This window comes from Melopsittacus undulatus, chromosome 3, assembly GCF_012275295.1.
Source record: "Melopsittacus undulatus isolate bMelUnd1 chromosome 3, bMelUnd1.mat.Z, whole genome shotgun sequence".
Classification (NCBI taxonomy): Eukaryota; Metazoa; Chordata; class Aves; order Psittaciformes; family Psittaculidae; genus Melopsittacus; species Melopsittacus undulatus.
Genome location: NC_047529.1, coordinates 79,076,074 through 79,102,253, shown reverse-complemented (window position 1 = coordinate 79,102,253; position 26,180 = coordinate 79,076,074). Strand labels below are relative to the sequence as shown.

Here is a 26,180-nt window from a genome sequence, read left to right as displayed (position 1 = left end):
GCCTGAAGAACAATGTTCTCTGTCTAATTCTGACACAAATGCTTCTGTGAAGTTTGAAAATAATTTAAATCAAACTCCTCACAAGTATTCTCATGTTGTATTGTAATTTTCTTTGTGCTGAATGGAAGTCCTACAGGATAATTTATGTAAGTGTTGAATATTTACCCTTGCAATTGTAGACAAGGGAAGTAGCACTCTGAACATTCAAAATGTTATTTAATGGTGGGTACTTAAAAAACTCAGGTTGCACATAACTCAGTATATACTTTTGACCTCATTCTCTCTCAGCCACATATTTATCCTTTCAACTCACTAGAGTATTGGAAAATACATTCATTAGCACCTGTCAACCATGCTCTAGTGGCATGGAAATACTGAAAGGAAATTATTTCTGATGTTATAGCTGAATTTGTTTAGTGTGCTGAGAGTAAGGTACCACGCACAGAATAGCCAAGAAGAAAAAAAAAAACCCAAACAAAAATCAAAAAAACAAAGAATGGCTGCTCTTTTTATATATATATATATTTTTTTTTTTTTTCTGTGCACTGATGAGCTGTTACCCTGTGGAAAGTATGGCTGTATAATTAAAGATAACATACATACACGCACAAGAGGTGAATGAAGGTTGCAGCTGCATTTGCAAGGTGCCGTTCAGCCATGTGCTATATTTGAAATCTTAATCTTTTTTTAATGTGTATTCATATAAAGCATCTGTGTGGGTGTTTCTGAGTTCACCTTATGTACAGAAAGAAATTATTAACCTTTTGCATATAAGGGGAAAAAAAAAACCAAAAAGCCAAACAGGAAATTTCCATTACTTCAGAAATGATTGAATTTTGGGCTGCCCTCTGATGTACAGCGACACCACCACTCTTGACTTAAGGGTAATGCAAATGACTGTGAGTTGTAGTTTAGATTGTGAGAAATAGTAGAGAGAAATAGAATGTAACAGAACCAATTTCTCAGTATTTATTCAAATTTTTTTTGTATGAATTTAAATTTCAGACCTTTTGAACCAACAAATAGTTTGAGCTCTTTCCTCTTTTAAACCCACCCCCACCTCCTTGCCATCCCCAAGAAAAACTGCATTTTCAAAAGCTGGATAAACTTCTATGGTGTCAAGGGGACCAGCAGCAAAATGATCAGCTCGCATTTGAAACCATGGAAAACCAATCCCAGGAGTGGAAGTATGGGAGAGGGATATATTGAAAATGCTCAAATTCAGGTATTGTGTCAATGAGGAGCCTGGGGTCCCTTCTTCTCCCTTCAATAGAACCCCCAGAAAATGTGGCTGGAGATGCTATAGACCACATAGTGACTGTAAATAGATGCACCTCTCCAGACTTTAATATTAGTGACAGATCTGAAGAAAAAAAATTGTTAGAAATGAAGAACTGAAAAGGACTGAAAGGATGTGAGAATTTACACTGTCTTCAGCAAATAGGTTTAGGGGAGATTTTTCTTCACATGTGGCATCGTTTTGTTTTGGCATATCAAAATGTAATATTTCAATCACTCATTTTAAAATGAATCAGAGTTAAGGTTGAAGGAAGCTGATAAAACTAATGCCAAAGGAAATGTTTAATTTCATGTTGAATAAGAAGGTTTGATGCCTTAAGAAGATATGCTTTTGTTTTTATATTGACAGAGCCTGTCCTGAGCACTACCATTTCTTGGCCAATACTGAGTCATTTTTCTAAGCTATTTAACTTTAGTTACCAAATAAAATTGTATTTTATTCTAGTTCTAAAGAAAACATTCCAGTCTTCTGACTATAAACTACATTTTCTGATACCTTGTGAAATACTGTTAATATTTTGAGATTATTTAATTATTCAACTTTCATGTTTTCATTTTTTCTTAAATGTCTCTTTGATCACTTATCTTTTTTCCTGAACTTAGACTTGTCCTGTTTTTAGGTGGTTTTCTTGCCATTTTTTTCACTTGTATCTTCTGTTCATATCGACTCTTCTTATTCCTTTATGCCAATTATTTCTTCACCTCATCCATTCACTACACTAGCTTAGGGTTTTCTACACAGGTAGTCCTGCTAAGATGGCCCTGCACTAACCTTGAGGAAGAAGATATGAGCTAAATCCATGAAATGAATGAGATGAAGTGACCAGGGGAGCATTTCTCCAGCATTAAGGTCTTCACCTGCATTGTTGTCACAGCTGCTATGCAGCTCTGCTGTGGTGGCCTTCCTGGTTCTACCCTGTATATCCCCTAGTGGAAAGACTTGTGAAAGCACAGGCAGGTGTGCAAGGCTACAGGAAAGGGAAGAGGATAGTCTGGTCCTGCAGTCCATATGGAAATCTGAATTACAGGCAGCTCCTTCTCATTCTAGAGCTTATTTTCACTCAGGAGTGTCAAACTCTCACAGATATGTTTATGCTTAAATTATCGATGACTTACATGTCACTCTTATTGAGGTAGGCACTAAGCTGGAATGGGCAATGCCATTGTCTACGGGAAATGCTTATTACTCTAATTTTTGGTGCTGCAGTCAGGGACATTAACTTGATGACAATGAGGAAATAAACTGATGATTGTGGTGCAAGAAAATACTGTGTGTATATTGGTTACCTGAACAAGGCCAGGACATTGGTGCAAACACCAGCACAGTGGTTCTCACTGCTGTATAGCTTCGCGTTCCCAGGCACAGTGTGGCCTGGCTGCTTGAACCTCTCCCAGCAGGCAGGTCCTGTGCAAGGGTCCTTCTCCCTTGGCAGCATAGTTGAAACCATCCTGTTTTGGGGAGGAAGAGTTTAGCTCAATGAGTGAAACATGCTTAGAGACATGGATTTGGAATTGTTATCAGGTCTCAGTTTGAGCGCTAGCCGACCTTCACACTGATAGTGGATTAGCCAAGGACTGATGCCAGTTTCTGGCCTCACTGCTGGAACTTGCCTTCATTGCTGTAGCCCATCTTGTGCCAGTGCTGGCTCAGCATAGGTCCTCCTACCAATGCACCATCTATCTTAAGATACCTTGTGATTCTGTCCATATGATATACAACTCTCTGTAAAAGTTTCTCTCTACATTGTCAAGTTGTATTTAGCTTAATTACAACCTTAAGCTTTTTTGAATATTTGTTTAAAGCCAACATTTTCATTCTGATGGTGTATAACTTTTTTTTTCAGATTCTTTAGACCTGTTTTCTGAGAGTACTAGTTTTGAGGTGCTTAATGTACTTCAGAATTTTCTGTTTATTTATATATTTAGTCATTCTTATTGCAGTACTTCTTGAGATGTCTCTTAAGTATTTCCAAGTACTTAATTCTGTTCAAACAGTCTTTCATAACTATTTTTTCCCATATGGATATTCACATTCTAGCAGCAGGTTAATTAATTTCATATTGAATAGTAGAATGGTGTTATAATAAATCAAATCTGTGGAAAAACATTCCTGCCTTTGAAATGGCCATTTATTTTGAGGCTATTTATATTGGGAACTGCTATCCGTTCTGGTAAGAGAGATTTAGCAGCTGCAGATTAAGATTTCTTGTATGAAAGTAAATTCAGAAAACTAGAATATTTCCAGGTGTCTCCTTTAACTGCTTAAATAACATTTCCCTAAACCCTCATCCCTGTGAAATCTCTTTATTTCAGATAGATTGCAATAAAAATTTGGGGTTGCAAATAAATTGGGCCTTACCTCACTGCTGGGTGGATTGCATATTGTGGGTTATCCTATATTCATCCCACCTGCCACTCAGATTACTGTGATGTAAAAAGCAGATTACATTACAAAACTATAATCCCCTTATGTAGATATTCTTTTTATTTTAGTCAAAAAGGGGTTAATGATCTCTTGACTGATTCAAAGCTGCAGGTGATGAGTGAATATTTAAAGCAGAGTTATCTTGTTTGCTACCACATTTATTGAAGAGAAACTCAGCACAGCATAGGTGGAAAAATAAGAAAGTGAGTGTGGAAGACAAGTTTGTCCTACTATGTGGGTTCTAAAATACTTTTCACTGTATGCCTGCTCTGTTATTACATTTGGAAATGCGCAGTAAATTCTGAGGTTTTTTTTGCTTTCTAATCTGTTCTGTTTTGGTGCGGGACTTGGAAGGAGGGTTTTGTCTGGGCTTTTCTTTCTTTTTGATTTGTGTTTGTCTTTGGTAAACATTGTTGACAAGAACTTTTGCTCTTTTTTTTTGTCATTGTTATTGTTTGCATAGATTACAATGGAAATTGTTGAAGAGGTTCTGCTATTGTATTTTGGGAATGATGATCTTGCCAAAGTTGTTATTAAAGTTGGGTTAGGCTGTTGCACTGTGTTCTCCAGAAGGCTAACCCTTGAAGCCTAACTGAAAACTGGATGAAGAACAGACTTCTATTTTTTGTTAGGACATGGCATCAGTGGTCTGTGATATGCACTAATTAACAGCTGATTTCTGGATGAAATTTGAGATGTTTTATTGTTTAGCAAGCTCTGTGTTATTGGGATACTATTTTCTCCTGAAAATTTCCTCTTCACCTACTCTAATATGGACCACAGCTTATTTATTACCAGATTTCATTTCCATTGTATAAATGGAAAGGGATGGCAGGATGTTGTATCTGGGGTGGATAGTGTTAGGGGTGTGATCCTCCTGTGATTCACAAAAGCCTGAATGCGGTGACTCTGCTAGGCCAGTTTGTAAAACCTTGCTCAAGTGACACTGATTATGGGGGTGGGAAGCCAACAAGGCTATCTTTAGATTCATTTTGCTTTGTGAAGGTCTGTTAGAAGATTTATAGTGCTCTTTTAATGCAACGTTTGTGTGTAATAGAGATCTAAGTTGAATATGAAACGCATGGGCACCATGGGGACGTTTGAGCAGTGAAGTTGCTTCCCTGTCTGTGATCCCTTGCACCATGGATTCTGCATGTGCTTACAGTGAGCACACTGTCTAATTGCCCCTGCCTGAAGGTGCCCTCTGGAAAAGTGGCCTCACTGTGTGAGTGAGGATGGACAGAAACTGACTCCCTGCAAGCAGTGTGGCCAAACATCTCTCTCTTTACTGCATCTTACTTCTTAGTGTTTATGTATCTTATTTTCTTCGGAGGGTATATTTTTCATGAGATTTCTTATCTATTCTAGATAGAAAAAATACTGCTTTGTGTTTTTTCTGTTTCAGTCTACTTTTTAGTCATTTTTTATTATTTTTAAATATAATTTTAATAGTAAAGTATTTGTGAACCTAATCTTGATCTGACTGAAGCTAGCTATTCTGAAAAGATGAAATTTAATTTATTTAGGCTAAGTGGTGACTGATAACTTTTTGGTATTTCTTTACTCTCTTTTGCTTTTTTTGCCTTTGCCTGTTAGTTGAAGTGTTTTCTTTCATATCCAGCTAGAAACACATTTACCCAGAGAACTGTATACGTGTGTGGTGCTGGAATTCTACTACATACCTTCAAAAATATGTAACTGTTTTGGTACCTGAATTTTTTTTTCCTTCTACTATTTTATAAAAAGAAAACTTCAAAGTTAGAAGTTTTAAAAATGTAATTTATTTGTACTTCTTTTTGATAACGAAAATTTTGGGAACCTTATCTTGTATGACATTGTACGTGTGTAACAGTTTTGAAAAATACAGTAAAAAATTATAAATATTTATCAGGTGACCATGTACACCTAACAGAGTAGTCTACTGCTGTTAAAATTATATTGGCAGTTACTGGCTTGCTGTTTTACTTCAAATATTTTGAACATCCTTGTTCATGGTTAACTTAAAGTTATTCTGAGAGGGTGGATAAGGTGATCTAGCTGCAGGCAGGGGAGAGTGGCGTGGAGAAGGTAAGAAACAACAGCTTTGATCAATGCTCCGTACAAAAAAAAAAAGTAGTCAATTAAATGGGGCACTGGAATAAAGCAAATTCAAAGGAAGATTCAGGACCTGGAGAAGAATAAAAAAACCTTCCTAGGTTTGGTGGGCTGGAAAAGGCAGTTACATGAGCAATGTATGTGTTGTGGTCATAATGATTTATTAATGATATTGTTTCAACTTTTCATTTTTTAACATCTAAAATATGCAAGTATTTTTCCCCCCTATTTAGTTTGTTAAACTCATATTGTCAGAAATGTGGCATTTTCCAGTTTTCCCATCTCACTAAAAAGCCAGAATTGAGTCATGTCAGCACTTCACCATTTGTGGTTTCTTGTGTCTTGCACAAGTCCCAGGAAAACAAAAAATATTTAAATAACTGTTCAGAATCAACCTGTATATAAGGCCTGGTGAAGTTTGGGCTTAAAAAATGCAGTTTTCCTGAAGGATGTCAGTACCAGTTTCAGGAGCAGTCTGTCTAACACAGCAAAAGCATCATGTTTCTCTAGTAACTGATATTCATTGAAATATATTGCATCTGGGGACAGGAATCATATATAAAAAGTCTCTAGGGGATGTGAGAGCGTTCAGGTGGCTTTCACTGGTAGAAAGCTTTTGAGCATTGAAATGGACTGCAGCAGGAAATGTCAGGGTACTTTGGCTAGATGAAAGAGGATAGGTGAGTGTATGTGGAATAATCAGAAAGCTGCTGGGGAGTATTTGTTTGAAGCAGGAAGGTGCTGTTGGTGCCAGATGCTTCAGTTCATCAAAAAAAAAGAAGTTTTGCTGAGCTGAAGAAAGGTATAAGGCAAAACAAGGTATGCAGGAAGAAATCTGAAAGAGAGCCCCTAGTACCCTGGGCTCAAAACCAGGATATGTTTGTTTGAGAAAATGTTAGGATTCTGAGGAGATAAGAGCCACCTGTTTACTAACCAGCAATTAAAACATGCATAGCAAGTGAATTACTATAAACAGTAGGATTCTTCATGCATCAGCTTGTCTGCTGCTGTCACACCCAATTGTATTTGTCTCCTGGACAATTTGTAGTGCGGACTCTCACTGGAAAACATGTTGTGCAAGAGCTGTTTGCCTTCCAGGAGCAATCCCAGAGTTCGCTGCTGGTTCCCTTGGTAATTTCACATCCTCTCATCTTTTTGAATATTGTTTACTATACCTGGAGCAGTTACTCATAATAACCTCTTACCAGATTCAGCAGATGTGAGTTCATTGCCATTTGCCTATAGATGCATTTGGTTTTCAGCAGCATATTGCACACCTTCATAATGTGCATTTCTGGTGTGTCTAATAACATGTACATTACTAGAACAAAAATTCTTCAGGAACATTTTTTAATACCTTCTGGCTTTTCTTGTTGTGCTAAAACCACTTATTAATTTTAATTAAAGTGATGTTGTCATGAGAATAGGGACTGGTTTATGCAGTATTTTATCTTTGAAAACATAAGGAAAGTTTGTATCTCTAATTAAGCAATAATACTTGAAAATAGCCTGGTTAATAATTTAAGTGACTTGGAAATTTGGGTGCAACAGTAAGTGATTTTTGCATCAGATTCTCAAACTACCTACTGGTACTGCAGTCATGCCAGATGCTTTGGAAAGAAGCAGGTACACAAATAAATGTTGTTTTTTTTTTTCTTTTTTTTTTCTTTGTAATATGTGGAGAAAATTGATAATTTGTCAAATAGATTTTGAATTTTTCAAAGTAGAAAATCTAATAACGTGAGATTGATTTGTGAGAAATTCCCCTGTACCTTACTTGTTCTACACCTTTTCAGCTGGAACAGATCAGAGGGTGATAAAAGATTGGTTTTTGTCCACCTGATGTTTCAAAACTAGATCTGCTCTTCTTACAGTCTGCAGGAGTGGATGAGACTTAAGCTCACTGAAAGAATTATGCTTGGTTTTTTTGCTATTAACAGGCCAACCTCTGATAACAGGCGCCACAGCATGCGGGAGAGGGTGCCCGCTACCAACGAGAAAGGGAGCCTGTCCATGGAATCCACCAAGGAGACGCGGTACTGTGCTGTCTGCAACGACTATGCTTCAGGCTACCATTATGGGGTCTGGTCTTGTGAGGGCTGCAAAGCTTTTTTCAAAAGGAGTATTCAAGGTAATAAACTGTTCAACTGAATCACCTTTACTCTTTACTCTTGGGGATAATGTGGAGCTACCTGAGATTGCAGCCTGAGCCACCGACAATGACATTTCCTGGGTTTTAATAGCAGTTGCTGTGCTTTCCTATGTATTTTTAGCTCTGTATTAGGTGAATGCTTCTAGCACATATCTAATACATTGTTACTTAGTCCAAGATTCATGAGGGAAATAAAAGATTCTCTCTGTTCTACTTGGCTTAGGTATGCCTGGCCATGGAGGCAATGAGAAATTTAATTTAAAAATCTGTATTAGACCAAGATGACCACTCTTTCAGCCTATGTCTATCTCTGTTCTGAGATTAACTTCTAATCCAAAACAGTTTCTTTTTTTTGAGAATTGCCTCTCAGATGAAGATTGATTGATGTTGATTGATTTACAAATCTTAATTTATTTCTCCATTAGCAGGATGCTTCAATCTAAATCCCTACTCCTTGAAGATACGTATTTTGAGAACCAATATTGAAAAAGAATGTTTCCTTGATGAAATAGTATCTGTATCTGTCAGCAAAGCAGGGCTTTGAACTATACACAGAGTGGTTTAGTTCACACTCTTGTTATGGCTAAAAGTATACTGTGCAAGGTGTCAGGTGGAGTAAAGGTCATCTAACAGGAACAGTGTTAATTACCATGACAGAGATAATTCTTGATTTAAATACCTGTGGCTCTGTAGAATTAATACTTTTTAGCTTTGTTCAACACTTCCTAAAATGAGTAAGAAGTAAACAGGATTCTGATGAAAATATGGGCATTGTTCAGTATCTAAGTTTTTTTTTTTTGTAGAAGAAAATAAAACAGGTTTCTTCCTTTCCAAACAGAAAACTGGTAAAGTGGTATGCTTTTGTTAAGTTTCTATAAGGTTTTTTTTTTTTTTAAATCTCTGGGTGATATGTGGGCACAAAAATTCCTGTTTTCTTTTTTGAAGTGAACATAGTGAGGAACAGTTTTTACCTCTTAGCAGGTGTGATTGTTGCCTATTTTGTTGCATGACTACAACTGAAGTGAATTAAATAAGACTTCCAGCATTCAACTCAGACTTTTCCCCACCTTAAAAAAAATAAGTGAAAGATTGGCTGTGGTGTAGACATGAATGAAATTATTTTCATGTCAGTGATTATCTAACAGTTACTTATATTTCTGCTTTTTCAAACTCATTAAAATGATTTTAGAACAGAGAGTGGTTGCAGCCAGAGGTCAATAATAAGCAACACTGAAATAAGAAAGTGTGATATGCTTTTGTCTTAACATCAGAATGATTTACTTACACTTATGTGATGGGTAGAACAGCTCCCTTATGGAATGATTTTCATTATTTTTCATTTTAACTTTCCCTGACTAAATAAGAGTTATTTTTAGAATTTTAAAATTCTGTTCCTGACTTGAACTGAACTAAGTCAGCAACAAAGTGAAAATTGAAATAGTCATAAGAAGAATTAAGAGTTATCAAGTAGTTGTACAGCACAGATCTTCAGCTTGTGGCCATTATGAAAGAAGGAATTAATCTGACCTTTTAATTGAATTCCACACCTTCGCTGCTAACACTTAGATGGTTTTGCCTTAATCTTCATGTGGACAAATGTTGTGGTCCTCACAATGTTATCTATTCGTGGTACAGTACATGCTAATTAGTAAATTTAATTCTTGCTATAAGCATAAGTTTGACAAAATTTTGTAATAGGTAAGCTTTAAAAATATAGATCTTGAATTTTCAGTATCCCATAAAATGACTTTCTTGATCTTTAAGTAATGTTTGCTCTAATTTAAGAACATTGTTTCTTGTGCTGTCCCTTGTGGGCATGAAGAAGGCTTATTACAACAACCTTTTCCATAGTTGAAGGCTGTTATCATATCTTTCCTCAGTCTTCTCTTTTTTAGACTAAACAAATACACTTCTTTGCAGACTTCTGATCTTGTTTATTGAACTCCTCTATGCTTTCCCCAGTTGATCCACCTCTTTTGTGGTTAACAGCTATCATAAAAAATTACATCCACTAATATTAAGAAAGTAATTCAAGAATGTGAGTATTTATGAGAGAAATGTGGTCACTTGATCACAGATGGTATGAAAAGTCCTCTAAAGAACTTTTGAAGTCATAGGTATACAGTCTTGATGAGTTAAGGGAGTTTCTGAATTTCCCACTGGATCTGGAAGCAGTTTCTACCTCAGCAGTTACATGTTCTTGTTGAACATGTGCCCAATTTATGAAAATGACAGTGTTTTTAGATTGAAAATATATGAGAGAGCATCTCATTTGCCTTGTACACAGTAAAAATCTTAAATAAGCTGTGATCAGATATCTAGGAATGAATATGACTAATGTGTAAAAGTATATGTAGAAGAATATGTGAACTAAATATTATTACATCTGCATTATATATATGATATGCATTCCTAAAAAAGAGTAAAAAATTTCATATGAATCATATAATTAAACTGTAGTGAGATGCACAGGACTTGCTTATATAAACAAAAGCAACACAGAGTGCTTTCAGCAAAGGTTTTTGTTCCTCTATATAATGTGCCTTCCTTTGAATGCAAGATAACCCAACTTTTGTGCTTTGCTGTCCTATATTTTACAAGACATAGTATTAGGTGATTGGTCATTGTTATACTTCTCATCAGAGATTTTATAGGAGGATTGCTGTAATGAAGTTTGATGCTCTTAATTGACTGTAGTCAAACATTCTATATGGTCCTTAATACAATCACAGGGAAAAGTGGGTACAGTCATGAGCAATGAACAAGCTGTAGGGGGTAATCCATTTCCTTCCTATGTATCTGTTATTGTCAGTGAAGGTATCTCTGCTTACTTGCATAAGTATATATTTAAATTTTGGAAAAACTCACATCTACATTGGAGTCCCTTACTTGATGTGGAGATGAGTAGCTTCATTTTCATCTAGGGGACCTGGAATGGTTTTGGAAATATTTTATGAATTTTAAATGCTGAGTTGTTTTTCTTTGCTGTCAAATGGCTAAAGCTTAAAAGGCAACCTGGATCAGTAACTGTCTTTCAATATGTGTAACTGCTCAATTTAGTTTAAGCAACAGATGGTTGACGGAAAAACCCAACTGCCTCCTGAAGCTGCCTGTGTCAGCCTATTTTGTTAGTTTATGTCCCAAAAGTGATTAGGGACCTTGTTTTGAGAAAACTCTGTGCAGACTGATATTAGCGTATAATGTTTCATGGGAGAAAAAAATCATGACACCAAGAACACTGTGTTGCTTGGTGATAGAAGGGTGCTTTATTCTTTGTGCAGCATATGTAGCCTTCAGGAGTGTATTTGGCCAACTGATTTGAATCTAGAAGCATAACAAGCAGTCACAACTACAGCACATTGTAGTTCTCAACTAAAGTATTTATGGATTTTAAGACCAAATAGGTCCATTATGTCATCAAGGCTGGTCTTCTTTCAATATAAGCTTTGTATGTTAACCGTGTACAAAGCCCACTAGCTTCTTGGAGGTAAATGTTTTAGAGGATGTTCTGCCTTTATCTGTGGGCTCAAAAGCTTTCTTACAGTGGTTGCTTATTCTAATGATTTGTTGTTGCATCTGCTAAAAAATTACATTTATATCTTGAATTACTTTGGCTTTTACATAGTTCTAACAAACTAGTCTTAGCACGTAGTGCTCTTGTGGGAAGTTCTTTAAGTTAAGTTGTTACAATAACATCACCTTGGTACTGTAAGTGAACTAAAATGTTTGTATCACCTCCTGCTGTATATCTTTCTGTCTTCTGAATCCTTTATTTTTGCACATTTTCTGATCCCCCACACACCCTTAATAGCCTCTTAAAAATTTGGATGTAAGGGTTGGATGAAGTGTTTCAATACCAGCCTTAAAAATGCCATTTACAAATTAAAAATCCCCTTGTGACTCACACATTCTTCCTCCCTCCTTCCAATTCTCTTGTTTCTTGGATAGGCACCAAAGGGTACAGGATAGGCGGGAATTACTCATACCATCTCTGACAAGCATCCAACAAATGCCTGCATATGTGGAGCTAAGAACCCCCAGTGGGATCACAAGGGATTCAGAACAAATGAGTAGTAATGCTTTACACTGGGGTATCTTGATCTCAGAATTGCTGAAGTATTTTACAGATCCCTAGTTCTACTTCCCTGCCTCCTTCATATCCCCTTCTGATCTTTTTCAGGTGTACCTTCTCTGCCTTTTCTTACAGCTGTATGCTCAGCAAATATCTGGTATATTTCACAAACATTCAGTTAAGAATTACTGCATGATCGAGGAAGTACCAGTCCAAAAAGAACAGATTGGCATATGAGAATGGATGAATAGGCATGCTGAAGGATTCCAGAGGCCTGCCATTAATGTGCTGATCACAGAGATATAGCAGTCTCCAAAGTGCAGGAATTCCTGAAGCAGGGAATTATTTTAGTTTTGTAGCTTGAACACGGACTTTATTTAACAGCTATGCCTTTGTCTGATCATCAAGTTGGAGAGTTTTGGCAAGAGACTTTGAGTGTTATTAATTGTTTTAACTTCACAGTGATAGAGCCGTACTTTGTCAAAAGTATGTAGTTCAAACTTTGATGCTAGCAGTAGTGGTAATATATATATGTATTTTAATCTGATTTAGAGAGACTTTAATGCCTAATAATTGGGTGTTTAGGTAATGCTGCAGTGCAGCAATTCCATATGGTCAATTTAGGAGGTTTCTGAGATCTTCCCTTTAACTTTCCATTCCTATTTTCTGCTTTCATGGTATTTTTGTAATCTCTTTGATAACAGCTGCAAATATTGCACAGATCGGGCAGCCAAGAAGACAGAAACTCCCTAATAAGACTGCTTGTACACTGATTCTATGAGTTGTCAGCAGAAAGATCAAAACTACAAATCATGAACTCAAGTGAGACTAACAGAGGACATCACAGCCAATAAACATGGTGGTGCAGACCAGTATCTGGTCTCAGGGTGGAAAACACACGATTCCAGTTCAAAAGGTTAGGTGACTGTAGGAAGTTCAAAGGCTAGAAAATCTGTGTCAAAAGTCCACCAGGGTTTAGCCACAATTGGGCTGCTCTAACAGCCTGTGTTCAGACAGGTTCTTCTGAAACTTCTTTTGGGTTATTTTTGTGGTTTAGTAGTTTTTCTCTAGAGTTCCTTGAGTTAAACACATGCCCTGATCTTTGCCCCCTAATGCGTATTTTTAATGTCAGTACTCTAATTGATGGTGATCTTGTTTCAGAAACTTGTGTGTTATTGGAAGGCGGTCTAAGCAAATTCAGGTTAAGCAAACTTAGGGCTGCAGTGGGCCTTCAGCCATAGTCCATCTTTCTGTCCTGTGATAGGATTAACTGTTGCCTATTCCTTACTTATGTTTATTGAACTACATCTTAAAACCCAGTAGCCTGATCCAATGTTTTCTTTTCCTTATCCTTGAAGGCTACTATGAAATCTGAATCTTCTTTCCTGTGGGTTAAGCTCATCACTTATTTTCCTGTCTATCATGACACAGAAATCAAATTGTTCTCTTTCTGTCTGCAACAGCCTTTAAAGCATGGAAGATTGATATCATACTTTAAAAAATAAATTATTCTGGCTTACCTAATCTGAAGAAACATGTTTTATTCAATTTTTCCCCATAAATTTTGTATTCTAGAGTTCTAATCTTCTAGTTGCTGTACTTTGGAGGTTTTATACTTTGTCCTGGTTTTGGTTTTGTTTTGTTTTTATCTTGATTTACTTCTACATGCTGCTTTATGAGTACTGAACAGAGCAATAGTATTACCATACAAGCCCAGTCAGTGGTAGTTGCCTGCATCTATTATGCTGTAGTGTTTGCCTTATTTACAAAACCATGACACTGTTCACTCATAATCAGCGCATGATGTAAGTAAACATAAGTACACTTTTCTAGAGAAGAAACCACTTCTTTCCCATATTGCTTTGTGCATCTGATTATTCCAGTTTTAATGCAGTGATTTTTATTTTTGTGCTTTTTTTCCCCCATATGCTATCTCCAGTTTGCCAAATAATTTAGGATTCTTATCCTGTAGACTTCTACTATATATTTCAGATTTATTTCTCTCTGACTACTAGAGTAGTCTGGTCTTTTCTCTGTTCTTCTAACTCATATAAATGTCATCTACAAATTAATAACATTTAATAAAATAAATACTCCAGTCCATTGCTCATCAATGAGGAAAATACTTTATAGGCCTGGATCCAGGACAGACACTATGGAGCCTCATTCAATATCAGTTTCCATGGTAAGAGTGAACTCTGATAGCTCTTCCTGAGACTGTTTTTCTGAAATCATCTAAACTATATATTCCTAGCTGACATAAGAAATGTCACCCCAAGCAATGCTGAAACCTCTCTCAAGTTGGGCAACACACTTTACTGGAAGGTAGAGAATAAGCACTGATTGTTACTTGGCACTGATTGTTACCTGGCACTGATTGTTATCTGGAACTGATGGCGTCAACCACTATGCAGCACTCATGGTTGCTCACACTTCCTATGGCCATTTAAATCTCCTATGCTTGCCCCTCTCAATGCCTGAGCTGTGTCAGCCTCTCTCAGGAGAGATGCTGGCTCCTGGCAGGGCCTTAGGCCTCACTGTTGTCTTTGCTATCATGCCTGAATGACTGGGTATCACTTCATAGCACCTCATCACCAGATCAATCAGCAAAAAAACCCCTGAAAATGGTATTTTGTGTAACAAGTGTTTAATGAGTATTTCATTTGGAAACTTGTGATATTCCCAGCTTGTGATATTCTGAGCCCAGCAATATTTCGAAATATTCACACAGGAAAAAAAATAAAAAAGGAGGAAAAAAAAAAAGGAGGAAAAAAAGAGCTTTTTATAAATTACAGGAAAACACGTTTGTTTGTCCCACAGGAAAGTACTTAACTGTTCCACCAGGTTTTAGAAAATGTAAAGGGAAATAAATACCTTTTTTGTAACCTCATTTAGCTCAGGTGAGTATAGTGACTTAAACTGCCTCTGTAAGCTCCCTCTGTAAGCTCCCAAAACCTTACAGAATTTTTGTAGGTGAAGTTGTCCTTTGCAGTTGCATTTGAAAGGTGTAAATCAAACTAGAGAGTGCTGTGTAAGACTGCTAAAATGATATACTAGAAGTGCATGAAGTGATCTTTGACATGATTTATTTCTAAAAGGAGACTATTAGCAAAATATACTGAAGTATGTATACTAGTTCAGAGTAATTGTAAGAGAAGTAACATGGCAATTAATTACTGGTAACACTTAACAGTTTAGTAACAGACATAGTATATATCTTGTCTGAATCCTTTGAATAAGATTACGTATTTTTCTCAAATATTTTAATTTAGACAGAAATTGTTGAAATAGTTGGACTGCCTTTGTTACAAATACGTTACTCCCCACTCTAAAATGTGATAGGAAATATGCAGGAAAACAGACTAAGATCTCTTCTTTGGCCCTTTTGATTATAAAATGGATGAACCTTATATAAAATATGGATCATGTTAGGGTATAAATAATCAAACCAAAGAGCATACATCCACACCAATAATTGCCTGAAAAGGTTTTGCATAAGCATAAAAGAGGCTCTTTTGTCAAAATACTGATATTAGATATCAGTATGTAAATTTAACAAACCATGAGGTGACTGTACTGCAGTTTCAGTTTCACAGAGGTCAATGCAGAAAGCTCACTGTGCTTAGAAATAGAATCATAGAATAGTTAGGGTTGGGAAGGACCTTAAGATCATCCAGTTCCAACCCCCCTGCCATGGGCAGGGACACCTCACACTAAACCATCTCACCCAAGGCTTCATCCAGCCTGGTCTTGAACACTGCCAGAGATGGAGCATTCAGAACGTCCCTGGGCAACCCATTCCAGTACCTCACCACCCTAACAGTAAAGAATTTCTTCCTTATATCCAATCTAAACCTCTGCTGTTTAAGTTTCAACCCGTTACCCCTTGTCCTATCACTACAGTCCCTAATGAAGAGTCCTTCCCCAGCATCCTTATAGGCCCCCTTCAGATACTGGAAGGCTGCTTTGAGGTCTCAATGCAGCCTTCTCTTCTCCAGGCTAAACAGCCCCAACAATGCCCATGTGCACTCCACGCTCTGTGCAGTGAGAATCCTGTCCCCTCCATTCCCCTTTCCATAAAATATAGATACCAGCACTTCTTTTACAAGGATACTGTGTGGATATATTGTAGCTTCTTGCAAGGTTTATGATACCAGGAAATACTCAGGTACCAAAGATCTACATATAAGACTAGCTAATTTTATTCAGTATGTCTCATCACAATCCAAAACCCTAAAATTATACCTGGAAGGAAAATAAAGTTATCTTAATTTTCTTATTGCTAACAATTAACTGGGTTTTAAGTGCACAAGAGTAATCTGCAATATTTTAAACTTTCTGGCCTCTTTATATTAGTTGTATGAGTTTTCAGTAATAAAATTCCACCCATTCCCATTTTAGCTCAAATAAACTAGGAAGCTAAAAATACAAGAGATTTCATTTAAAGTCTATGGGAATAAGGTAGCCATGGCTTGCCTACGACTCTGAAAATGCTTGTTGTCTCTGGAGGGATCATATTAAGATGACTGTGAGTAATATACTGTGGGAGTTTTTTCCTTTAACACAGCTCTTGATTTAATCATGTGCCAAGGATTTAAAACAATTGTGATTTATCAGATTGGGAAACAGAAACTGGATGTCCCACTCCTTGCCAGATTTTGTAGACTGGGATCTGGATTGGCATCATTTTTTTTATTTGTCATGAGGAAAAAATATGCTTCCTATTTTGCCACCTTGTCTTAAATTAAAAAAGATGAGAATGGAGTTGTGGTAGAACATAGTATCATAATCTGAAATAGCAGATGAATAACTAATTGAAATCTTAGGACTAAGGTCAGAAATAAAACCTTTGAAATTATCTGTTGGAGGACAAAACAATTTTATATTTGTAAACTTAAATAGTGGTTTACTTTCTGTATATAACCCTTTCTCAATGTATATGTTAATGTATTATAGAACTGGTGAGATGGAAGCAATGCCCGTTCTCATTCTTCTGTCTTCATCTTTCCTGTTAGTTGAAACAGTATATGAAAAGGTTTAAGGAAAGGGTGCTATCATAATAATTTGGCTTGAATTAACTGCTCATGTGAACAGTGCCATAGATATGAGAAGTGAAGAAGATTACACTAGAAGCTGAATGCTCAGCATGGGAGCTACATGACACAGCTCAAGGGCATAATACAGGGCACATAGATTTTAACCTTTCCTTCTTTCTCATTCTCCAGTGGTTGTATGATCTTTATTTCTGAAGTACGTGTAGAATGAGGACTTGCTTACTGCATGCAAATGAAGTATATTTTACAATCCTATGTGCCCTTTTCCTTATTGTTATGTGTAGCAATGTCTTTGTAGTTTAAAATCAGAAAAGTATTAATCTTTCCAACAGTGCTGGGTAGTTGCTAAGAAAGCCAAAGTTTCAAATCCAAAGACCTTGTGTGAGGGTAATTAGGCTATGAATTTGAGCATCTGTGCTTATAAGGGGCTTAGACATAACCTTCTGTTCTACCATGAAACCTTTTAGGAAAATTGAGATTTTAGAATCCATAAATGCAGTTTTACTGGGGCACTTGAGCTTTAAATTCAACATTTGATCATATTGGGTTGGTGCATGCAACGTCCAGATGCTTTTTTTTTTTCTTTTTGCTGTTGAAGCTCTTCTTTTCAAGGTTTTGTTCTTTGCAGTCTTTTCACTCATCATTTGCTTGGCATCTTAAGGTGTGGATAAAGTCTACACGCATGGGTAATGGCTAATGTGGCAGATGCCGCAAAGAGATAGATGAAGGATAGTTAGAGAGATTCGTGTGGCATGAGGATTGAAAATAAAAGAATAATTAAAGGAAAAGCATGTATTAGTATAAGGATGATAATTATTACCGGTTTTGAAACTTACAGTAAGTCAATTCACCTTCATCAGTATGTGTCATGCAAAATTCACCCTACGAAAATTTTCCTTTATTGGCTTCTTAGAATTGTCATTAAGGATTCTTAAGCTGCCATGCTGACATGTTGATTTCTTCTGTTCATGTTTTTTGAACAACTTTTGTACTGCTGAAACTGATCATTCCCTCATGTTAATCTTAATGGTACTGGAATATGTTTACACATTTAAGAAAGAAAAAAATTCTGTTTTATGTTAATTGCTGTTGATATACTAATACGACCCCAGTTGTTATCCTTACTCATCAAGGACAAAAGAACTCAGCTTTTCAAAGCTGCAATTCAGTGAAACACTCAAGCATGTACTTTAACCATGTATACTGTGTTGCTACTACTTGCTAAAAGTACACAGATGCTTAATGTTCTGCTGGATGTAGTAACACTTAACTTTAAAGAAATATGGAATGTTTTGCTGCCTGAAGTCCTCACAGATAAATCGTCTGCCCACTATGATTGAAACATTTGCTGCTGTTGCATATACCATGGCTAGCCTGAGAACCCTTGGAGAGCGATGAGTCTCTGATCATAAATATTAGCCACATGACTCATGGTGACAAAAATCAGACTGCATGTGCAGTAAGAAACAGCTCTGATTATGACAGGCTGGGTTGGAATAAATTCCGAATGAACCCAATATCAGCCATTATCTTCTTGTTGACACTTTGCTTTCTCATCCTTCCCCCTCCACTGTTGGTTGTTATCATACAGATTGTCACATCTAAAATTAGTGCTTTGAGAAAAGAGCCAGATCTTCACACCCTTAGCATATAATAAAGTGTTATAAAAATACTTAATGTTAGTTTTACTGTTTTAAATAAAGTGTAAGATGTGTAACAGATTGTAAGAAAAAGACCACCCCTCCTTGGTCTCCTCCATTCGCTCCCTTTAACTGTTCCTTTTATAGCTCATGGCAATGTAAGTCATAAAAATGGAGGAGGTTAAAATTAGGAGCTCTACTCCATTGAAGTCACTACCTTTAATTTTGTGCAGGTTATCCAATAATTTATTTAAAAAAACAAAACAAGTCAGTAAAACAAAACAAAACGTAAGTGTCCAAGGGCATGTGCTTCCCTTTACCACTATCAGTGACCACTAAAGACATTTTTTACTCTCAGTATTCCTGATACTGAGATTCCAGATACCAACTACCTAATTGGCTTAATTAACCTCTTTTCTAGCATGTATTACTCTTGGGATATCATGAAATGAGAAGCAGGGCAGCTGGGCACCTGTTGATATGTCCCATTTTGATGATTCTCACCAGTGAGAAATCCCTTGTAGTAAGTCAGATTGTTCAGAATCAGCTTTACAGAGGGATGAGCTTTAAGGATAAACTACAAGGCAGAATAGTTAAAAGACAATTCACTTTACAACAAAGTTATTGAGTTACAGTATTTAACTTTAAACCTTGGTTTTGTGTGTTACCTATTACTTAATTCATGCGAGAAATATTGCATTATCTTCTTCCTAGATTTACAACAAATATGAACTCTGAACAATGATGTTACTATGGCAATCGCAAGCTGAAGAAGCATGCCCCTCACACATAGATCTTTTTTGCATTCAAAATTTTACCGGTTTTATTCTGTGAAGTCTGTCAAGCACTTTGAAAGAAGAGTGGATTGTCTAAGGTGCAGGTTATATACATGAGACAGACTAATTTTGCTAACCTTTAAATATTTAAGATAAAACTTTTCAGTGTAAACATATGAACCATGATAATCTCAATAGGGAATGGAGCTCTATCACAAATAGGATTAGTTTTTGTACTATCATACAAACCAAATGCCTATTCCCAAGTGCTTGCTGTCTGTACAAGGAAATCTAGTTTCAGAGAAAAGGAAAGGTTATCCTTTCTCTGAAAGGATAAGCACTGTGAAAAAGGATGGCTACCCTGCTGATACTGATCCCACTCGAATTTTGACTTTTGCATACTGCCACTTTTCTTGAGAGTTGAGCCTTATGAACATCAGCCGGTCAGCAAAGGTCATAAGCATTTGTCCAGCATTGACCTAAGTGGGAACATTTATCTGCTTATTTTATAGAGAGCTAAATGCTGTTCTGAATTATTTGCTGAACTCAGAACCTGCACTCATTCCCCTTGTGAATTTATCTTTTAAATTCATTAGGAAGAAGATAAGATACTCTGGTGAAAGCTTTTGTTTTTAAAAAGAGTAATTAAAGTTTTCTGTCTTTCTTTCATGCTGTTTCAGAACTTGGTTTACAAAACAAGGCTGGCGATAGAGGTCAGCTGCTGCAATCTTTTGCTGCTGTTTAGTGTGATCTAATAAAAGTGCATTTTCTAAAAATCATAGCTTTCCCTTTTCCCCTATGTCCTGAGTTACCGGCTGGGATTAAACCATGACACCCCATAGATACTGCATTTTTGTATGGTTGAGGCTGGTTTATTTCTGACTCCTTTTTTTTTTTTCCCCTTAGATATGAAATGTTTTAAATCAGCTATAGAACAGTCTGTGTCCTACCAGAGTAACTGAAAATTAAAATGGTCTTTCACACTGAGGCTGAGGTAGTGTTTCTGTTCTACCTTTTTACCTCAGTCCTGGAGCAAAGCCTGTGAATTCAGATTTATCCACTGTTGTACTGTTCTGTTGAGTAGAGCTAAAAAATAATAATTTTGGCTATTTGAGAAAGTGTGTAGTCAGCCATCACCATATTAGCAAGTTTACAGTTTGGGTGCTTATTTAGATTATATCCCAGTTATGTAGAACTAGAGAGCAGATGTTCCTCATGTAATCTGATAGTAATTTTTACTCTATTTTCTAATTTCTAGTCAAGGATAGATGATTTGATGAGACCAAGGCCTCTGTCAAACCTCAACCATACTCCACCTCAAACTGATCCCTTGACCTAAAAAAGGAGCAAACAGCTCTGCAATAAAATTATTTCTTTGTGTACTGTAACTTAGCTGTGTTTAGATGAATGCAGAGCACAAATACGATCGTTTGAGTAGTCTTTTTTGTCCTTGCTAAACTTGTTCTGTAGTTGGAGAAGAATTTTATAGCAGATTGAAGCACACATTTTGTGAGAGAAAATTGAACTAGAGGCTTGTGGCCAGTAACAAATTACAGTATGATAAAAACATTTGTAATGAGAATTGAGATGTAGAGGGTAATAATGAGGAAGTGGAGCTCTGAAGGCAAAGGTATCAGCACCAAACTTGGTTGCAGCATGTGATAATTTGAGAATTCGTTGTGACAAATGTTTTTTGCATATATCAGTAGACATGCAATTGAGAAATAGAGACTGAAGTGAAATTAATTACTGGTTGCTATTTCGATTTAGTGTTGTTGCTGTTTGAGTCTTAATTGCCCTTGATTGCAGTAGATATCAAAAAATGTTCTGTGCATAGGCCTTTTTAATTCTATAAATGCCTAACATTTTGTGCAGTCTATTGATTAAACATCAACACAGGCACATGGACCAGATGGCATTGTATTTCTCAGTCTGAGTGTAAAGAAGCCAAGGGATTTGGTCATATTAAATTATCCTCTTTTCTGACTGCTTTAACTGTTCATTATTTTAACTGTCTACAAAGGTGTAATTTGTGGTTTTAATAGTACTTTTAAAGAATTTTTGATTCAATGTATTGTGCATAGTTGCTAGTTTCATTATCAGTACTGTTATGATAGACTATGATGTAATCCTAACTTCTTCCTGAGATGTTGGATGATGTACTAAATACTCAATAAAAAATAAGAGGGTGTTATAGGGAGTTTTGCTATGTCTGTGTATAACTGTGTCCTTACTTTCCCTCTGGTTTTACAGGGCACAATGACTATATGTGTCCTGCTACTAACCAGTGCACCATCGACAAGAACAGAAGAAAGAGTTGCCAGGCTTGCCGACTAAGAAAATGCTATGAAGTGGGAATGATGAAAGGTGGTATGTACACAGTAATCCACAAATCCTCAACATTGGTGTCTGCCTTGTCTTTTAACTTTATTGGACAGCTGATATGGTTCTGAAAGAAAGAAGCAACTGATTTTATTGAGAGGAAGTGTACTAAATCAAAGAACTGTTAAATAAAAAAATAAAAACCTTCCAAATACTGTGTTAATAATCTTGCCCAAATTTGCATCAAAATTAATAGGAACATTGACTTCAGTGGAATTATGATTCTTCTGTTAATAATTTTAATTCATTACAGTTTTGGTCTTTTGTGGTAGTCTGTATCATGGTGAATGAAACTTAGCCCAAGATTTTGTAGCATTTGGCAGTTCAGTGTGAAAAGCACTGGTAGTCTCAAATCAGTCCATTTTCATGAAAATAAACTCCTGAATATGTAATACTTTTTCTCCAGATTCTCTAAGGGAAAGGCAATTCCTCTATACCAGTACTGCACACATTTTATATGTAAATTAATTTCACCCAACAATAATAAAGGCTCACTCATTTTATAAAAACAGAAAAACACCACTTTCTTAAAACTTATGTATGTAATAATGAGGTCAGGAAAGAAGAATTAGACACTGAGGATAATCAGAGGGCTGCAGCACCTCTCCTGTGAAGACAAGCAAAGAGAGGTGGTTTTGTTCAGTCGGGAAGAAAAGCTGTGAGGAGAATTTATAGCAGTGTTCCAATACTTTAATGGAGCCTACAAGAAATCTGGAGAAGGATTTTTTACAAGGGCTTGTGACGGAAAAAGGGGGAATGGCTTTAAGCTGTCACTGGGGAGATTTTGATTAGATATTAGAAAGACTTTCTTTACCATGAGGGTAGTGAGACACTGGCACAGGTTGATCAGGGAAGTTGTGGCTGCCCCATCAGTGTCAGTGTTCAGGGCTGGGTTGGATGGGAATTTGAGCAACCTGGTTTAGTGGAAGATGTCCCTGCCCATGGCAGGGGGGCTGGAACTAGGTGATCTCTAAGATACTTAAAGTAAATAAAATTCTTTCATTTATATACCCAGTATTTAACTTTTAGAGGCAAAATTAGAAATACATGACAATACTGAACAATTGCTAGATGGAAGAGCTCTTTTGTAACATAGCTTTAGATCAATTATGATATGTGCCTTTCTCCTCTATATTCTAGTACCTGGTGTTTGTCAAAAGCAGACAGAAATTTGTGGTTTGTTTGTGTTTTTGTTCAGTTTGGACTTTTTTGTTTTGTTTTGTTTAAATTAAGTTCTCAATTTACAGACAAGCAGATCAGGTGCATAAATTCTGCCTGCTCCTGTAATACCACTAATAGTTGACTGAAGTCCATTACTGGTTCATAGGCAAGACTAAGAATATTTATTTTATGAAGTCTGGGGAAAAAAATCTCGAGATCCGTCAGTAGCAGGTTATAGATCTGGCATCCCTGCAAATAAGATATCCAAGAAAGGTAAAGCTGATGTGGGAGGAAGTAACACATCCAAGGTTGTGCTGGAGTTATTATCAATCCAATATTGTCCATATAGCTGTGGGAAACAGTAATTCTTTTCTTTAGGTATTACTCGATGATTGTCACATTTCTCTCAGATGGAGAATAAAGGTTAAGTGAATACTCTCGGTATGCCATCTTGTTAACTTTTAAAGTGTTAACTTTTAAATCTTTTTAAATCTTTTCAGTTGGGTTTTTTTTTGTTTTCTCTGAGGAGTTCTTTTCCATTTTATAATGCTTTTCTTCAACACACTTCAATCACAAAATGCTGTGATTAACTCAGGTCCACATTTTTCTCTAATATTTCGTAGTTCTCTTGATTGAATCTTTGAATTTAAATAATGTTTTTTTTTTCGTATTGAAGGGTTTGCCTTGTTTAAAGGTATAAATTCTATCATACATTTGAAAAAGTATCAGTTGTGTCATATATCACTTACATATCTATCTTCACAATTTGCTTATGATGATATACCCTTTAGACATAGCAGAAAACAGCTGTAACCTTTTTCTTCTCTCAGTGTAATCTCAGTTTTCCTTCTGCATTGAATTAGCAGAGATTTCTTAATAAATTTTCAAAGCTACTAACTTGTGATTTTTATCTATCATCTAACTTCTGAGCAATAGCTGATACTAATTATTGAGTTTCACTAAACATGAAGAAAGCTAGCCAGAAACTTGACTAAATATCTCTGGTTAATTTTAAACATAGGTTATAAGCTATGGTTGCTAACATTTTTCTTGCAGAAGGTCACTTAACACAGCATAAAAACGTTAATATAATTTTTAATAGAGGGGACTCAACTGAAGTATGGTTTTGGGGCTTCATTCAGAAGAAAATCAGGCTTAAAGTGTCTCTTTAGCTATGCTGTAGGAACATTTATTTATGAGTTTCTGTGGAAATTTTACCTTTTTTTAATTATTACTATTCCACCGTTCTTTAATTTTGTATAAATTTCTTTTAGTACTGAAGAGTTATTTCCATTCTTTCCTCTTATGTTTGCAAGTGTTTTCTTCTGCATTTGTTACTGTGCTGCTTTGAGAGACAAATGGAATGTCAGGATTTCTGATGATATAGTCAGCATCTGAAGCAGAATTTATAGCTGTTACATTTTGTGCAAATGTTTCAATCTCTCTTTCTGAATAAAACAAAAAGACCTTAAAATTATATGTTAGTACTTAGTCTGTGCACCCCTGTTTGTATGTGAGAATAAAATGCTCACATGGAATAAGTTCCTTGTCATGTCCTTCTTTCTTCTGGTTGGATAGCAGGGAAGAGTAACCTTGGTTTTGTTTGTAATTCACTGATGCTTTCTTGAAGATTGTTTCTGTTATGGTTTGAATTCTGGAGAATTATATTCCAGCTTATTATTTCATGTAATGAGGGCAGGGGCCCAGCTTCCAAATGGAGTTTTTATAGCAGTGGCAATCCTGAAGCTCCAACCATACCTACGGTCCAGGTGATCTATGCTCCAATACAGGTCTTGTTTTCCATTTCTTCATTGCTTTAATGGCTTTCTGATGACTTGGCTCAAAAAAAAACACATTATCTGAAATCAAAACCACCTCATTTTTATTGTAGTTTATTAATTAAGTAATAGAGTGGTAAATTCATTATTATTAGCATGCTACTTTCTTCCCCTCCTTTCAAAAGTGACAAAGCAGATTAATCATCGAGTGCTCTGTGGGAACAGAGCAACAGAGTGCCAGTGGAATTAGTGGCTATGGCAGAAGTTTGTCCTAATGTTGAATGATAGATCCTTAATGAAATATTAGTTATGTTCCTGGTAGTCTGTGTTTCGCTACCTTGAGGCTTACATAATTCTGCCAGTTGTTGAATGCTGATGGTTTACCAACTTCAAGGTGTGTGAAATCTGGCAATCAAGGATTTGAGTGCTCATATGCTACATCCAGATGATGGTTATGTATGTGACCCAGGGGTATTTACTGTCTTTGAACGGCCTGAAATTTCATGTTGTAGATAAAAGATTCTGAGTGTTGTTTCTTGTGATAATGAAATTGCAGCATTCCAGCGCATTTGAGACCTACACCCTTCAGTGTTGCCCTCACAAAGTATCTGAGAACCCTTCAGAGATTACTTCAGTACAGACTAGGAAATACAAGTCTGTGTTTGCTGTAACAGTGTGCTTTCCTGCATGACAGGTCCTTGTAGAAATGTTCATTAACTCATAGCTATTAGAGTCTAGAGCTTGGAGTTTTCCTTTACATTCTCTTGAAATAGTTACCTACCAGTAATCACATGGGAATTCAGTCTGATTCAGTGTGACAATATTGCTGGAGTTTAAGACTAAGTTTTACAGTGAAAATCAAACAAACATTTGGCAACTTTGGCATCCACTCAGAGAAGGACCTTGGTGATTTTTGACTTTGAATGTAGAGAGCTATGCTTCCTTGCTGAATGCTATATCTGTTCATGCTAAGAGGCTAGAGAGCTATTAAAATCATTCTCAAAAGCAGAGGTAAATCGATGTCTGATGCAATCACTGGAAGGGCTCCAGACTTTCTAGTTCTCAATGTCATTATCTTTTAATGAAATACTGCATTAAAAATAGGAATTAGTGAATGAAGGAAAATGTATTAACAATGTGAAACTATTTTGGTTTGTCTATGGACAACCTTTATGATATTTATTAGACATACTGTTCTGTACTCAGCCAAATAACTCTGTAGGTGGGGCCTGATAAATGTATGAGGAAACGTATATTTTCAAGATGTAATTGGTGGGCTGAAAACATGTACTCAAGCAGCGTTTGAAGCAGTTTAGTGAGTTTAGAACAGTCTTCTGGAAAAGAAGA

General features: G+C 36.3%; 1 protein-coding gene across 1 annotated transcript in view; it reads left to right on the top strand.

Annotated features, from left to right (window-relative positions):
- The window catches only part of ESR1 (estrogen receptor 1), a 162,205-nt gene that overhangs the window by 69,333 nt on the left and 66,692 nt on the right, over window positions 1-26,180 (top strand). The window contains exons 3-4 of the mRNA XM_005150080.4: window positions 7,759-7,949; window positions 21,766-21,882. Coding sequence (XP_005150137.2) covers window positions 7,759-7,949; window positions 21,766-21,882 — 308 coding nt within the window. The remainder of the gene's footprint in view (window positions 1-7,758; window positions 7,950-21,765; window positions 21,883-26,180) is intronic.